General features: G+C 43.3%; 1 protein-coding gene across 5 annotated transcripts in view; it reads right to left on the bottom strand.

Moving 5' to 3' along the window:
* The window catches only part of LOC106576206 (plexin-C1), a 21,261-nt gene extending 6,430 nt beyond the window's left edge, over positions 1-14,831 (bottom strand). The window contains exons 1-25 of one of the 5 annotated variants that reach the window (XR_006760130.2): positions 13,515-14,831; positions 13,257-13,397; positions 12,493-12,627; positions 12,300-12,403; positions 11,637-11,917; positions 11,441-11,543; positions 11,110-11,197; positions 10,966-11,004; positions 8,956-9,089; positions 8,066-8,242; positions 7,434-7,536; positions 7,051-7,230; positions 6,583-6,753; positions 6,357-6,459; positions 5,519-5,620; positions 5,203-5,306; positions 5,025-5,066; positions 4,769-4,893; positions 4,359-4,557; positions 3,367-3,513; positions 2,239-2,407; positions 1,956-2,056; positions 1,087-1,159; positions 478-870; positions 301-396 (exon numbers count right to left, since the gene is read on the bottom strand). Coding sequence is in view for 4 of the 5 variants with exons in the window: in XM_045699808.2 (XP_045555764.2) it covers positions 301-396; positions 478-512; positions 1,087-1,159; positions 1,956-2,056; positions 2,239-2,407; positions 3,367-3,513; positions 4,359-4,557; positions 4,769-4,893; positions 5,025-5,066; positions 5,203-5,306; positions 5,519-5,620; positions 6,357-6,459; positions 6,583-6,753; positions 7,051-7,230; positions 7,434-7,536; positions 8,066-8,242; positions 8,956-9,089; positions 10,966-11,004; positions 11,110-11,197; positions 11,441-11,543; positions 11,637-11,917; positions 12,300-12,403; positions 12,493-12,627; positions 13,257-13,397; positions 13,515-14,483 (3,921 nt within the window). In the remaining variant the exon portion in view is untranslated. The remainder of the gene's footprint in view (positions 1-300; positions 397-477; positions 871-1,086; positions 1,160-1,955; positions 2,057-2,238; positions 2,408-3,366; positions 3,514-4,358; positions 4,558-4,768; positions 4,894-5,024; positions 5,067-5,202; positions 5,307-5,518; positions 5,621-6,356; positions 6,460-6,582; positions 6,754-7,050; positions 7,231-7,433; positions 7,537-8,065; positions 8,243-8,955; positions 9,090-10,965; positions 11,005-11,109; positions 11,198-11,440; positions 11,544-11,636; positions 11,918-12,299; positions 12,404-12,492; positions 12,628-13,256; positions 13,398-13,514) is intronic. The other 4 variants (XM_045699810.2, XM_045699811.2, XM_045699812.2 and 1 more) reach the window with 4 other exon arrangements.

Below are 14,831 nucleotides of genomic sequence, written 5' to 3'. Positions count from 1 at the left end.
CAGGAAGTATGGCATTACCTCAGTGAGGATGCTGACTAAGAAAATTAACAAATAGCTATTTGATGCAATGTTGTATATGCACTGCAGAGATAATTGCCTGATGGAAAAGTGTTTTCTCATATGATCCTTATTTAGTATTTGTCAAGAGCTACAGTTTTTTCCCCCTATTGTAAATGTCTTTTAAACTTCCCTTACACTGAAACCACACTGACAGCTCCAACCAAGCCACTTTAGTACAGGCAGGTTGAAAGGGGTTGGTTTGACAGATCAGGATGTAAGTTAACAGTGAGTTCCTCTTACCTTGGTGGACAGCAGCTTGGTGAGGTACACTTCCTTCAGTTTCAGCTTCTTCCTCTCCGGGTTCTTCCTTTGGTCCTGGTCAATGTCAGGGTCAATCTGGAGTCAAAGAGCACTGTTAATCAATCAGATCAAATGCATATCAGGGACATTCAATTCAGAGGTCATGTTGCCACTTACCAGATGGAAGTACTTTGTGGAGTAGTTCTGATCGTCTGTGACAAATACACAACAACAGGTCACTATGGATGACTAAATAGCTTCCTGGTTTCTGTTTGTGTTTTATATAAGCTGACACAGTTAAGTGGTTTTGCATCTAACTTGTGTTTCATATCTGCCATATAACAATTTTAGAAAGAGATGGAGTGTAAATGTGGAGCAAAACATGTCTACTTTAAACTCAACTTTGCTGAGGTATGTTTGTTTTGTTGAATGTTGTTTTTATGATTGTGTTTTGTATTATTTGTATGCTTCTTTGTGTATTTCTTATGCGCCCATGCTGCCTTGATTGAGTAATTGTTTGTCACGCAGGGCTCCCTTGTAAAGAGACCTTGGTCTCAATGGGACTCCACCCTGCCAAAATAAAAGTTTCAATGAACAAATCCAATAAATAAAAGATGGACTTTGACAAACCAAACCGCAAACGTTACTTTGTGCACACGTTACTTTGTACACACACACCACCACCATTCATTCCCTGTTAAATACAATGTGAGGTGACTCTGGGAACTCTGGGAGCTTTCGAGGCATGGTGCACTGTAGCATGGCAATCTCTGTTGACACCCTTACCTTTCAGGCTGCTCTGAGGACTCAGAATGGGATGGGTCTTAGAGAGCACTTTGATGGACGCTCCATCCGGTACCTGTAGACACACACTGAGTTAGAAGGTTGATAAATGCTGAGTTACCAGCTTCTCAACCAGCTGGTAGACCAAAAATACAGTGATGTTCTACAGAGAGGCTAATAACGGGTACAGGAGTTCTAATCTAATTGTGGACTGGTTTGGCGTTGTGACACAGGAAGCTCAGTCCTACCAGCCAGGCTGCCTTGAATGGAGCTAATACTGCTTGTTAGTAGCCTTGAAAACCAGGCTGCAGAATGAGAGCAGCAGAGCAGTACACTGTACTCAGTACTCTGATTCAATGTCAATGATGTTCTAGTCTAGTGAGACCCTCTACTTATTATGTGCTTATAAGATACCTGACGAATTTGTGCATGTGGCTTGGTGACATTAAGCAACAATTTGACAACCCAATCCGTCTAGTTATTACAACTACTCAGGACTAGATTCAATCCGGATCGCGGAAGATCCGCGTTATAGCGCGATTGAAATGGAAAGGTATTTTCCGATTGAGCCGACATATGCAGGGTTTACAGTGAATGCAGTCTCCGCAAACACAGGAACATTGCCTTTAAATTTCAATGGCGCTATAGAGCAGCTCTTCAGCGGTACTGATGGAATCCAGGCATTAGCCATTGAGTAATACTACAGCTGCAAGGGATTGGACCTTTCATCTGCATTTTTGAAGTTTAGGCCTTCAACTATATCTGTCTTCAACTGTATCTGTCTTAGATGGTGATTTGAGATAAGGAGAGAAATATTGAACGTGAGATTAGGCTTATTTCCTGCATCAGGAAGCTTGGTAGTGTTCTCTAACCTTGTAATGCTTGAGTGTGTTGAGCATGGTAACTTCTCCTAGAACCCCTGAGCTGGCATCCACCTCCTTCAGTGGAACAAACCTACCATCCTTCTCATACTCTGCAGAGTTCAAGAAACAGAGAGAAGTCATTATAATGAACATTCGAAAGCCATTCCTTTGAAAGAATGTATGATCGATCAAGATGTTTCATTTGAGGTACGGATGCTTTTAGAGTCATAATTCACTCATCGCTCTTGCATTCTCTCCTAATGTCTTGGACACATGAGGTCAGGCAACTGACCGATGTGCATCTGTTGGAGAGGGGTGTTGTAGGGGAAGCCAAACTTGGTCTTGAAGGCCATTAGAATCTTCTCCTTGACCTGCTCCACCGTGTCACAGTCCAGAGCACTGACCTCCAGAGGCTCACTGACCTCTCCGTCTGTTCCCACAGCAAACAGCACCTGTAGCCTCTGGGGAGGCGGAGGGGGGGGTTGAGGTTTGGGTTACAAAATGAAACTTGAGATGAGATCTAGTCATCAGTGTGGCTAACCACTGAAGCTAACCTTCATTCTCACTATCTTTCTATTTGGGCCAGGGAAAAGCTTTATAAAGCCTCATGGCTGTGTATATCACTTGATGGACTTCATACAATAAAACCTATACACTACAGGGATAGAATAGAGAGACTGAGGATATCTTGTGTGGTGTCGTCTCTTGTGATAATCTTATATCTCATTTCTCTGTTATAAGAAACCACTGAGCAACTGTCTCAGCAGGATTACCATATGGCTCAACCTGTGCTTATAAAGACTAGAGTCTGGGTCCATTTTGGCTCTGATCCATTTACTTCTAGACTCGTTTCTTAATTTTAAAGGGTTAATCTTTTGCTTCTGAGAGACTGAAACTAAGAAATGTGCGAAGTCGGAGGCCATATCTACTTATAGTTTCCTAAAAAAATCAATAGCTTTTCCTGTCAACATTGCATGTGCCGGTGTCCGCATCTACAAACCACAGAACAAGAATACTAATAACATATATTTACACACATGTGCCTCGAGAATAGGCTGAATACAAACAGATAACTATGAAGACATGTTTTTGTTGAGGATTTTTGTGAGTGTAACATCACTTTCAACCCATCTATTTTTGCCCCGGCATACTGAGATATGTTTTCTAACAGACTAGCTCCTCTAACCACAACCTTTCTGGTAACAAACAAAACATAAAGGAGGAACTGCCAACTACCTCTCTCTAGATCCAGGAAGGGTGTGTGTGTGTGTGGCAGTGTGCTGTGTATGGCAATGTGCTGTGTGTGTGTGTGTGTGTGTGTGTGTGTGTGGTGTGTGTGTGTGTGTGTGTGTGTGTGTGTGTGTGTGTGTGTGTGTGTGTGTGCGTGCGTGCGTGCGTGCGTGCGTGCGTGCGTGTGTACCATTGGGCTGAAGTCTTGAGCCTGCCACAGTAACCAGTCTTCATTAAGTGTGTAGAGAGCCTTTTCTGTGACTGAGTCCACTGGGCCTTTAGACATCTGCTGGGTCAGAGCACAAACCAGTAGGAAAAGAGGCTGGCCCACACTCTCCTGTTGGGACACAACATACACACACACACACAGCTCAGTTAAACACACACAAACCGGTATTCACTTGTACAATTAGGTATAACTCATTGACATGCACTCATATGAAAAGTTACAAAAACAGACATTCATTTATAGAGACACTCAAACACACGGGGAAATGTATGAGAGAAAAGTAAAAATGTACTGTGAGCTGACCATAATGACATGGAGGCTAATAAATACATACAACATGAATGAATAAGGCTTTGATAGAAGAAGCAAGAAAATAACAAATATAGACTGATATAGACAGACAGACGGATCCTTGAGGAAGCTGTAGAGACAGACGGACTGACCCTGAGGAAGCCGTACAGACAGACGGATTGACCCTGAGGAAGCTGTAGAGACAGACTGACCCTGGAGGAAGCCGTAGAGACCGACGGACTGACCCTGAGGAAGCTGTAGAAACAGACGAACTGACCCTGAGGAAGCCGTAGAGTCAGACAGACTGACCCTGAGGAAGCCGTAGAGACAGACAGACTGACCCTAGAGGAAGCTGTAGAGACAGACTGACCCTAGAGGAAGCCGTAGAGACAGACGGATTGACCCTTGAGGAAACCATAGAGACAGACGGACTGATCCTGCGGAAGCCGTAGAGACAGACAGACTGACTCTTGAGGAAGCCGTAGAGACAGACGGACTGACCCTTGAGGAACCCGTAGAGACAGGCAGACTGTCCCTGAGGAAGCCGTAGAGACAGACAGACTGACCCTGAGGAAGCCGTAGAGACAGGCAGACTGACCCTGAGGAAGCCGTAGAGACAGGCGAACTGACCCAGAGGAAGCCATAGAGACAGACAGACTGACCCTGAGGAAGCCGTAGAGACAGATGGACATCCAGTTGGTGAGCAGCTTCTCTACGATGGACTCGGTGCGTCGCAGCATGAGTTTGGGCTGGGAGTTACTGGGCTGATCCATCAGAGCCCTGAGTAGTTCCTCCATCACCTGGGTCAGGTAGGGCAGGTCACCGTGGAGGGACACGGTCAGCAGGGAGGCCACCGCACACCTTGTAGGACACAACAAACATCAGACTTATGACATCTCTATTACCTGCTATACACACCAACCTGCTCATCCATAATGACTTAAACAACACCTAAATCATTTCCACTGTACTATATACAGTACCTTAACCTTATCTGTCGTATATCCTATACCCAAACCAGCTAAGTGACACTTGGCCTAAATTGTGTCCTGTCCTGTCCTCAATGACTCACTTCTCCTTGACGTTGAAGTTCTTCTGCTCCTCCAGAGCGTGGACGAAGGAGGTGAGGAACACCTGATCCCGGATCAGTCTGGACAGGGCCTGGCAGCTCTCGTCTGGCTGCACCTTCACCGCGTCCTGACCACAGGACAGATGTTAGCTACTTATGGAAATCTATTACATCCTCCGTTTCCCTTCCAGTCATTCATAAAGTCATGTTATGGCAATCAGACAAGCAGATTTCACATACAGTTCAAATCAAATCTCACCTGGCCAATGTCTTTGATACAGGAGGTCATCACAGGTCCACCCTATTGCAAACAAAATGACAAAGTATGAACATAAAAACACAACCTATCTGTCAATTTAATACAACATGTCTTATTTTAAAGCAGACTCTATTAGGTATACTGCATTGACTCTGTTCTGTGTTCTGATCCTACATACGTCAGGGAAGAAGATCCTGGAAGCAAAGTGCTTGTAGTCCAAGAAAGGGATGGCTCCAACGTTCTCAATTAAATCACACTTTTCCGTCTGCATATCCACAAATCCTAGAGAACAGAAGGGTAAGTAAGGGCGTTTGTTTTTGGTGCAACTATAACTATGTGTGAATTGCATGTGGGTGGTAGTCATGGGCCTTTACTCTGTTAAATCCATTTTATGATGCCAATTTGGTGCATCAGTGAGTATGAGTGTGTGTGTGTGCCTGTCTGTGTGCGATTTAAGAATCTAAATCAAGGTCGGTGTGTCCATGATGTCTGACCTTGTCTGATGTCATTTCTGATGTCACATTCCAGCAGTTCTAGCTGCTTGTTCATTTGTGCCGCCATTTTCCTCTGTTTAATGTAGGAATACCACACCGCACCTGGTCAGGACAGGACAAGAGCTTTATTTCCTTCACTCACTCACTCACTCACGCACGCACGCACGCACGCACGCACGCACGCACGCACGCACCATACTTAAACCTATTCAACCAAACCAGGTCTTTTTTTTGTTTAGTTTATTAATTCGCCCATTTTTAAAAACAAGCACACATAAAACTTGAAAAAGCCATACACGCAGATGAAAATAATCATGGAGGATAACACACAATAAAGCCTGGGACTTATTTCCATTGTGGTCCTCTTGAGACAAGATGGATAGACAAGATCGAACACAGTATGGCAGTGAAATAATGAAACAAAAACAGAGAAGAAGAACATCTATCTCATCATTCCAGTAACATCATAGGGGTTATTCATATGGGCACAGAAGACATCAAACGTATTTTTACTTTATTTTTAAAGCTGCCCAGAGAGGACGTTGTTTTTATGGGCAGAGGCAACTCATTCTATTCTGAGGCTCCAGTATACAAGAAAGTACCTTTACCAGCATTACTCCTGACCCTGTATAAGCACACATCAGCAACACCTGATCTGGTGCTGTGATTGTGTGCATCCCATAACACGAGGAAAGTAATCACTTAGATATCTGGGCTCAGGTCAGAACTAATTTCAGAACCCAGAACCAAATCTTGCGTGCCAGCTACTTGATAGGGACATTTACAGTCTGTCATGAGACACTAAGTGAAAACAAAGTTGATGAAGTTGAATACTTACCCACAATGACCACAATGATGATGGGTATAAGCACAAGGATGAGTAGCGATGAAAGTGCGGCTTGTTTTGGTAAAAGGTTTTTCGTGAAGTTTCCAACTCTTATCTGAAAAACAAACACATCATAATGCATGTTGACTGTAAAATATTATTTCCAAGGACAGTTCTGATTCGGAGTTTCCAAGAGCAACTAACAACCTTTTAGGATTTATCTGAGTAAGAGGTTTACCCTCACTGAGTTGATGTTAAAGTTGGGAGTGTTCTTTATCTCACAGATGACAGAGTCAGTCCCGTTGCTCTTCTCGATGGTTTCCATGATACACTGTACATCCTGGTTCTCCTCCTGAACACCAAACACTAAGATCTCTTCTGTGGCGATGTTCAACTCGTCAGCCCTTTTCTGAAATAAAAAAAGAAATGGAACGTGTATGAATGAATGAATGAATGAGAGAAAGACATTGTACATTTTAGTCATTTTAGCAGACGCTCTTATCCAGAGCGACTTACAGTAGTGAAGGCATACATTTCATTTCAAACATTTTTTTTTTTTTCTGTGCTGGCCCCCCGTGGGAATCGAACCCACAACCCTGGCGTTGCAAACACCATGCTCTACCAACTGAGCTACAGGGAAGAGAGAGAGCTTTCAAGTACATATGTGTGTGTATGGGTGCGTGAATGCGTGCACATGTGCGTATACCTCAATGGTGACACGCAGGTCGTTTCCTGTCTTGATTGCAGTATAGCTGGTGAATTCTGGGTCGGGATGGTAGGTGAGCTGTGACGAGCAGGCCAGTGTCTGATTGGCCACTCTCAGAGACACAGTGGAGGTGACTGCCTGGTTGATGTGTTCAAAGAGAGGTGTGTGGTACCACAGACTCTAAAAACACCAACAACATGAATTAGAATACCTCAGATATTGAGGCCCCCATGACTGATTTCTGTGTTGTGTGAAGGTGAACGTTTGGTGAGGTGTGGCAGTGTGCATGTTCATATTAGGTTACTGACTGGTTACGTGAGAGTGGGTGAAGACATGACGCTTAGTCAAGAAATCAATTCAAATCAGTGTGTTAAGATGCCTACCCCAGAGCTGTAGTTGGTTAGGATGGTCTGAGGGGCGTGGTCATGAACAACCCCCTCCACAAACTCCAGCTGGGACCCTTGGACCTTGATCTTCCTCTTCCCACTGCAGGACACAAACGAAATCAACCAATCAGAGGAGGGTTGTTGGTCACACCTAGCGTGCTGATGTGAATTGTAGTCATGTCTAAACCACATTATTTGAATAAGCCAGAGGAAGAAAAACAAGTTGTAACACAAAAAAAAACACATTTCACAGGATTATTAAAGTATGACATGGTCCATAAAAACTAGCTAGCCAAGCATGAAGAATCTGCTTTAGAGAGCTACCAAAAGCAAAAAGGGAAGCCAGTGCTGAGCAGCTGAGAGAAAGAGGTGATTGAAACATAAGACTGTTGTATGAAGCAACTTCTGGGAAGCGGCCCACTTTCTTTCCCAATCAGACAACATAATGGCCATCAGCCATATATGGAAAAGAGTTACAGGCATGCTTTTTAACCTCTGTATAGCTTGTGTGTGTGTGTGTGTGTGTGTGTGTGTGTGTATATACAAATTCGGATCATATGTGCGTACCTAAGTGTGTGTGTGCGCACACGCGTACCTATGTGTGTGTATGTGTGTGTGTGTTTTTTTACCTAGCCCAGGTAGTGCTTGGTGCTAGCCCAGTGCAGGACGGTGAGGACCCATAGGTGACAGTGGCCTTGCCCAGACAGCGACCGTCTGGCAGCACGGCACACACAATGACAGAACCTTTGTCTCCACTGGGGATGTGGAACGTCAGACTGGACCCAGTGTTGTTCCACACAGGAGACCTGACCAGGTGATACACACACTACACAGGTTACGGATCCCCCCGGTACTGATGCTCATTCTGTTCACCAGTTCCGGAGGTCTACGTCACCGGATTTCTAGGCTTCACTGCACGGTATTCATTATCATCAACCCCGGACTGTCTTGTCTGACTACACACACCTGGTTTCCATTTCCCCTGATTAGTATGTTATATATGTGCCCTCAGTTCCCTCTGTCGTTGTCGGTTATTGTTCCCGTGTCCGTTGGTGGTGTGAGTACCTATGCGTTAGTGCAGCTGTTATGCTGCGTGCCATATATATATATATATATATATATATATATATATATATATATATATATATATATATATATATATATTGTGTATTACGGGTATCGTCCCGTGTCGTCAACGAGGTTTACCCTCGCTCTTTTGTTTGGGTACAGCCCAGTGTTTTTGTATACGTGTTTGTTTTGGGTGTATTAAAAACCCCTATTGTGTATTCCTGCGCCTGTCTCCAAAATCCTTTATACCAGTGTGACAGACACACACTTTACCAAAACACAGTGATAAAGCATTGGGCTTTCATGAACAAAGTGAGCACCAGTGCAAAAAATCTAAATCATTGTTTAAAAGCATTGATTACATTTTTTACATTTTATTTATCTCCTAAAATGATGTCTGCATGAATTAGTAAAACAAATCATATTCAACCGATTGTCCACTTTGACTCACTCCTTGAAACTGCAGTCCATGTGCCCTTGGATGCGAACCCTAGTCACGTGATGGAGGTTCTTCCCAGTCATCAGGGCGTGGTTTCTCCCATGGAAGGACAGAACACTGGGCACTATGGAGACGATCACTGGCTCCTGACAAACACACACATAGACAATATTTCTGATAAAGACAAGTGAAACTAAATGTGTTTGTGGCCGTAGGCTTGCTCTTTAGTTGTGGTAAATAATGATGAGTGACAAAGTTAAAGGCAGAAATATCATACCCCCCAAAAATGCTACCCTCCCCTTTTATTGTGATGATGAAAGGTTAGCATGTCTTGGGGGTATGATATAAAATGCTAACCTCCCCTTTTATTGTGATGATGAAAGGTTAGCATGTCTTGGGGGTATGATATAAAATGCTAACCTCCCCATTTATTGTGATGATGAAAGGTTAGCATGTCTTGGGGGTATGATATAAAATGTTAACCTCCCCATTTATTGTGATGATGAAAGGTTAGCATGTCTTGGGGGTATGATATTTGTGCATCTGTAACATTCTCACTCATCATACAAGATTCATTCAGGACTATCCATAATCATAGTAGCATCCACATTAATGCAGAAGTGTTTAGAAACATGTTATATTCTTATACGTAATAAAAGTGACTCAAACATAACACAGTACATTATTTACCATTCATTTATATTGGGCAAAGAAATGTACTGAAACATAACCTAAACAAACAGCAAATGCATCCAAGCTTGATAAAATCTTTGCGTGCTGGGATTAAGGGACCAAACACTAAACTTTTGACTACTTTAATAGACATAAATGAATTTGTCCCATTACTTTTGTTCCCCTAAAATGGGGGAACTATGTACAAAAAGTGCTGTAATTTCTAAATGGTTCACCCGATATGGATGAAAATACCGTCAAATTAAAGCTGACAGTCTGCACTTTAACATCATAATCATTGTATCATTTCACTTCCAAAGTGCTGAGTACAGAGCCAAAACAACAAGAAATGTGTCACTGTCCCAATACTGTTGGAGCTCACTGTATGTAATTATGATGGATGGTTTGAAACCTACTACTGCCCTGGGGCACAGTCATGTGATCCATGATCCCCACTGTAAGAGGTATGATGACTTGACTCAGAGACAAAGGCTCTATTCACAAACATCTTCTTACTATATATAACCTTTTTGGTCCATACCATTCTGGTTGAGATAAAATCTCTATTTTACGAGTGATCTAAATGTAGGATGCCCAGATCTATGAATATTGCTCTGTATAACTGAATATAGTATCTTGGCATTGGTAGACATCCCTTTGAGTTTCTTCATTTTGTCCTCAGTCTTAGCTTTCAAGAGAGAGCGAGAGAGTGAGAGAGCGGTTTGATAAGACCAAAGGAACTTTGACACTTTAACAGCAAACCCTATGAGGAACAAACACTTCCTTCACCACCAAACACACACAGATATATTCATCACATCTAATTCAATTCTTCACATTTCATTCAGACTGGGAGGAGCATGATAACAAAGTAAGCTCATTAAAACATCTCAAACGCAGACACTATACTGTACCTTTCAGTGATATTCGATTTCAGATGTCAACATTGTTTAGTTGTTGAAATGTTACTGTATGTATGTATGTACAGTAAGTAGCTAACGACACACGTGTGAACAAAATGTAACATTGTTTGGTAGTGTATGGGTTGTGGTGAACTCAGATACAATTTCAGAGCTGACAATTTACAAGAAAGCTATGTCATTGTCACATAACACATGTCCTTAGCTATTTGATAGGTACTTAGCATGAAATGACCGTGCTTGCAATGTCACAGTGAAAATCTCAGACCACTTCAAGTCCAATCTGTGTCACATGCAGACACACACACACACTCGTGCACACACAAACACACTTAGTTCCCTGTTCTGAGATCAAACTTCCCTGTAAGGGAAATAAGAACCACTGAGAGATGCTGATGAAGAGGAGCTGTGATCAGTAGGATGGACTTACAGAGTAGTTCATTCCTGACTGGCTGAGTCTGCACACGTCCTGGGGAAGGAAGTGAGAGAGGATTGATGAACAAGATACAGGAACACACATGGGTGAAGAAGATGAACACCCCCAAAGATGAAGGTGTGTGTGTGCGTGTGATACCTGTATGGGGTCTGAGTTGTCAGACCTGGGTGTCCAGGAGCAGGCATCATTACTCCAGCTACATCCAGCTGTCATGCACTGAGAACACCTGAGAGACACAGAGATACAAATAAGAAAACTACAGTGAGTTTAATCATAAACATGTGTAGCATCTGTTACTCATGCAAAATGTGTACAAACAAATCTATAACATACAGAAAGGCAAGTGCCCAATATAATTTGAAAGATGTCATTATAGTAAATATTGAAGTAGGTCTAAACAAGTAGGTTGAAACATAGCCATATCAAGGTGCTGAGGCGTAGCATGACAGATCTGGGATGTCTGACTGACAGGGCAGAGGTAGGTGGTCCAGTGATGTCTGAACAGTTAGTGAGCATCAGTTTCTCAGTAAGGTTCTGCTTCCCCACTCTTATCTCCACTGTGACATCCAGACCTATGTGGAAGAACACAGGGAAACATTCTCTAAGCAAGATGCTCCATTTTGTCAGTGAAAAATCTATAGGAGAGTTAGAAGGTGAAAGGTCACCTTCAGCAGGAAGCTGGTCGCTGGAGAACAGGCAGGAGCATCGCGGCAACGCTGGAGAGGGGCTTGTCCTGTCACACAGATTAACACTTCTTGTGAGGAAGATACAGGCGAAGGTGAGACTTCCTGTCCTATGCACATTCAGGTGGACCTTGACAGTGAGTGTGATCTTCTCTCCACTGTTGCTCTTCTCCACCTGGTAAGAGACCATGTTCTGTTGTTGGGAGTCCTCAGATATGGAGATCCAGGCTGAAGGCTGAAGGCAGTCATCCTGAAACGAACATCTAGAACACATCACATAAAGGGGTGAGGATGAGCAGGTTTAGGGTGACATAAATAAACAGGACATAGAAGTATATTCACAGGAAGTTTCATCTATAGAGGCAAGTTTATTCTAAGAAGCTGCGGGTGATACAGGAAATAACATTTGTTCTACCACTCTGAAAAAATATATAATCAAGATCATATGGTATGAAAAACCCTGGGCCGAGATATGTCAATAACACAGACAACTGTCTCATTTAATTACATTGAAATGACTGCCACTGTTTATCTTCATAACAACAATGAAAAATTACATTTTAGAAAAGAAAATGTGATGTAATAAAGAAATCTCTTCTATAGTGTAAGTTATAGAAGTGTGTAGTTGTGGTTCTTGTGACTGACCTGCTGTTCTCAGACTCACACCAGCCACAGAAGGGGTCCTGAGCAGACCAACAACCCTTCAGACTCTTGTGTTCACTGCACTGAGCCACAGGCACACGCATCATCTACAACAAACACACAATATTATGTCCTGGGTCCTATTTCAGAATGGTTGTACTGTATAATATGTATCTCTGTGTACAGTACAACTTACCTGGTTCTTCAGTGCCATGTACACATGTTTGCGGTCCACTGGATCCAGGTGCATCTTGGGAAACACACGGCGGTCGTCATCTGACTTGTAGAGCACTCTGGGACAGGCAGGTTTGTAGGCCTTGTCTACAGCAAGCTGACATGGGACAGAGAGAGACACTTCAATAATATGTCTCTGTAGATTGACATATCACACTAACAAACCACAATGCATAACATGGCCCTAGGAAATCACCTATACTGCAGTTGTAAATGTCAGTTGACTGCACACATTTCTCTCTGTCAACAAGAGTATGAATTTGATGACGATGATACATGATAGGATAACAATCATTAATGTGTAGTGGTGACCAAACCCATGTGTGGTTTGTTAGAGAGTACAGCATGGCTGTGATATTTCTGTTAGAAACAGGGGATTTGTCTGGATTATTAAAGCTTTACAGGGACAACACTGCATGAAGGAGACTATTGTGTCTAGTAGAGTATTGTGGGGATTCTCCAGGCTAATTTAGACCTCAAATTCCCTGATGTGAGCCACGTTTGGTAGAGAATGCTGTAATTCTGCTGTACGAGTATCTGTGTTCAAGGGAGAATTAACGACATGAGAGGGGTGTTATGAGGCCAGTGTGTGTGTGTGTGTGTGTGTGTGTGTGTGTGTGTGTGTGTGTGTGTGTGTGTGTGTGTGTGTGTGTGTGTGTGTGTGTGTGTGTGTGTGTGTGTGTGTGTGTGTGTGTGTAAGAGTTCTCATAACTGTGCTCCACAGACCTTGATGAGTTGTCCGTCTCCTGTCCCGATGAAGAACACCAGCCAGGAGTTGTGTCTCACTGCCAACACTGATGTCATGGAGCTGTATTGAAACACCACTGCCTCTGGCTGCAGGTCCGGGGGGTTACCTAATCCCGATGACTGAAACAGACAATCTCAACACATTTGCTAAGGAATTAGGGTAACAATAATGACAGTGTCGTTGCTAAGGTGTTGGTTATAAACCATACAGAATATAATCAGCATCGTCTGACCAACCTTTGCACAGTCTTCATAGCAGAAGTCTGGGTCATCGTTTATGAGTTGAAGCCCTGTAGAGTGGCTGATGTTATAGATGGCCAGCATGGTGTTGATGGGGTCTCTTGTGTTACCAGCCGTGAACACACCTGCCCAGAGCACCTGCCCATGGAGCCCACCAGAACCTGGAATCACAGAGGAAGACAGGAGCTGCCGGCGCTCCGTGTTTCCACAGCATTTGAGTGTTGCACCTTTGAGGGACTTCAAAGTATTTGCTTTATTGTTCTCGCTCTTGAACCAAATAATTCGAACTTGATGCTCTTTTGGAACGTTCGAGAACACGTAGATGTGTGAATTACTCTGAAAGCCGTCCACAAACTGAAACTTCTGCTTATGTCTGGCGTCAATATATGGAGTCGCGTTCTCATCTGAATCAGAAAAGATTCCTCCCTTCTGTCCATCTAGTGTGTTCCGTAGGACAAGCAACGGACCTGAATTGACACACGCGTTAGGCACACCGCTCTGCAACCTTCCAGCCATAATGTAGGAGTTCTTCCCGACATCAACAATAAAGCCAATGGTTGAATCTCCAGGGTCCAATGAACCCACTTCAATATCCTCCGAATGCACCGATTTTGAGATTTCGTTGAGATCCAGTATTTCACAGTAGCCGCATTTTGTGGTTCCACAGGTGATCAAGGTCTTGTTTTTTATGAATGGCAGTAAAATGTTTACCTTAAATGGATACGTTTCATTGGAATTAGGTACTTCTTGGTTAGGATAAACTACGTTCGGATTATCCCTCTTTATAATTTTGGTAAAATCATGGTTCAGCTGGAAGAGTCGGTCATCCGTAACGACGTATACCGAGCTGTCACCAATGGCAAAGTCGCGGACGTCGCCATCGAATGTGTGAGTCTCCTGGCCCCGACTCCAGTCCACACAGGCGAGGAGAACTCCCCAGAAAACAGCCCTCGTCTCGTAAATCATGTAGTCAGTCAGTCAAGCCTGAGAGGAGAGCGCTTGGTAAACTCCGTTCTGCGCCTGTGATGCTACTGTAATACTGTGCCGAAGGCCAACAGGAGGATTGCGTAAAAGCGCACAGTGGATGGATGCTGCAACTATTTGTTAACTTTAGGTCATTCAATTTAGTTCCGGCGGTTATGTTCTGAGACTGAGACTTCCGTGTTTAACTCTCTACTGTGTCGAAATTAACGTTAGTATCCTACATTTCAATCTCAGCAGAAGGTGTATCGTAACATCGTTGTTTGAATGTTTCCAAAACGTCTCCAAACGCGCATTTGTGGGCTTGCCTATATTGCCTATTCAAATGCCAGT

The sequence above is a fragment of the Salmo salar genome, chromosome 17 (genome assembly GCF_965601325.2).
Source record: "Salmo salar chromosome 17, fSalSal1, whole genome shotgun sequence".
NCBI lineage: Eukaryota > Metazoa > Chordata > Actinopteri > Salmoniformes > Salmonidae > Salmo > Salmo salar.
Note: the sequence above shows the minus strand (reverse complement) of the source record. Positions and strands in the feature narration are given on the sequence as shown.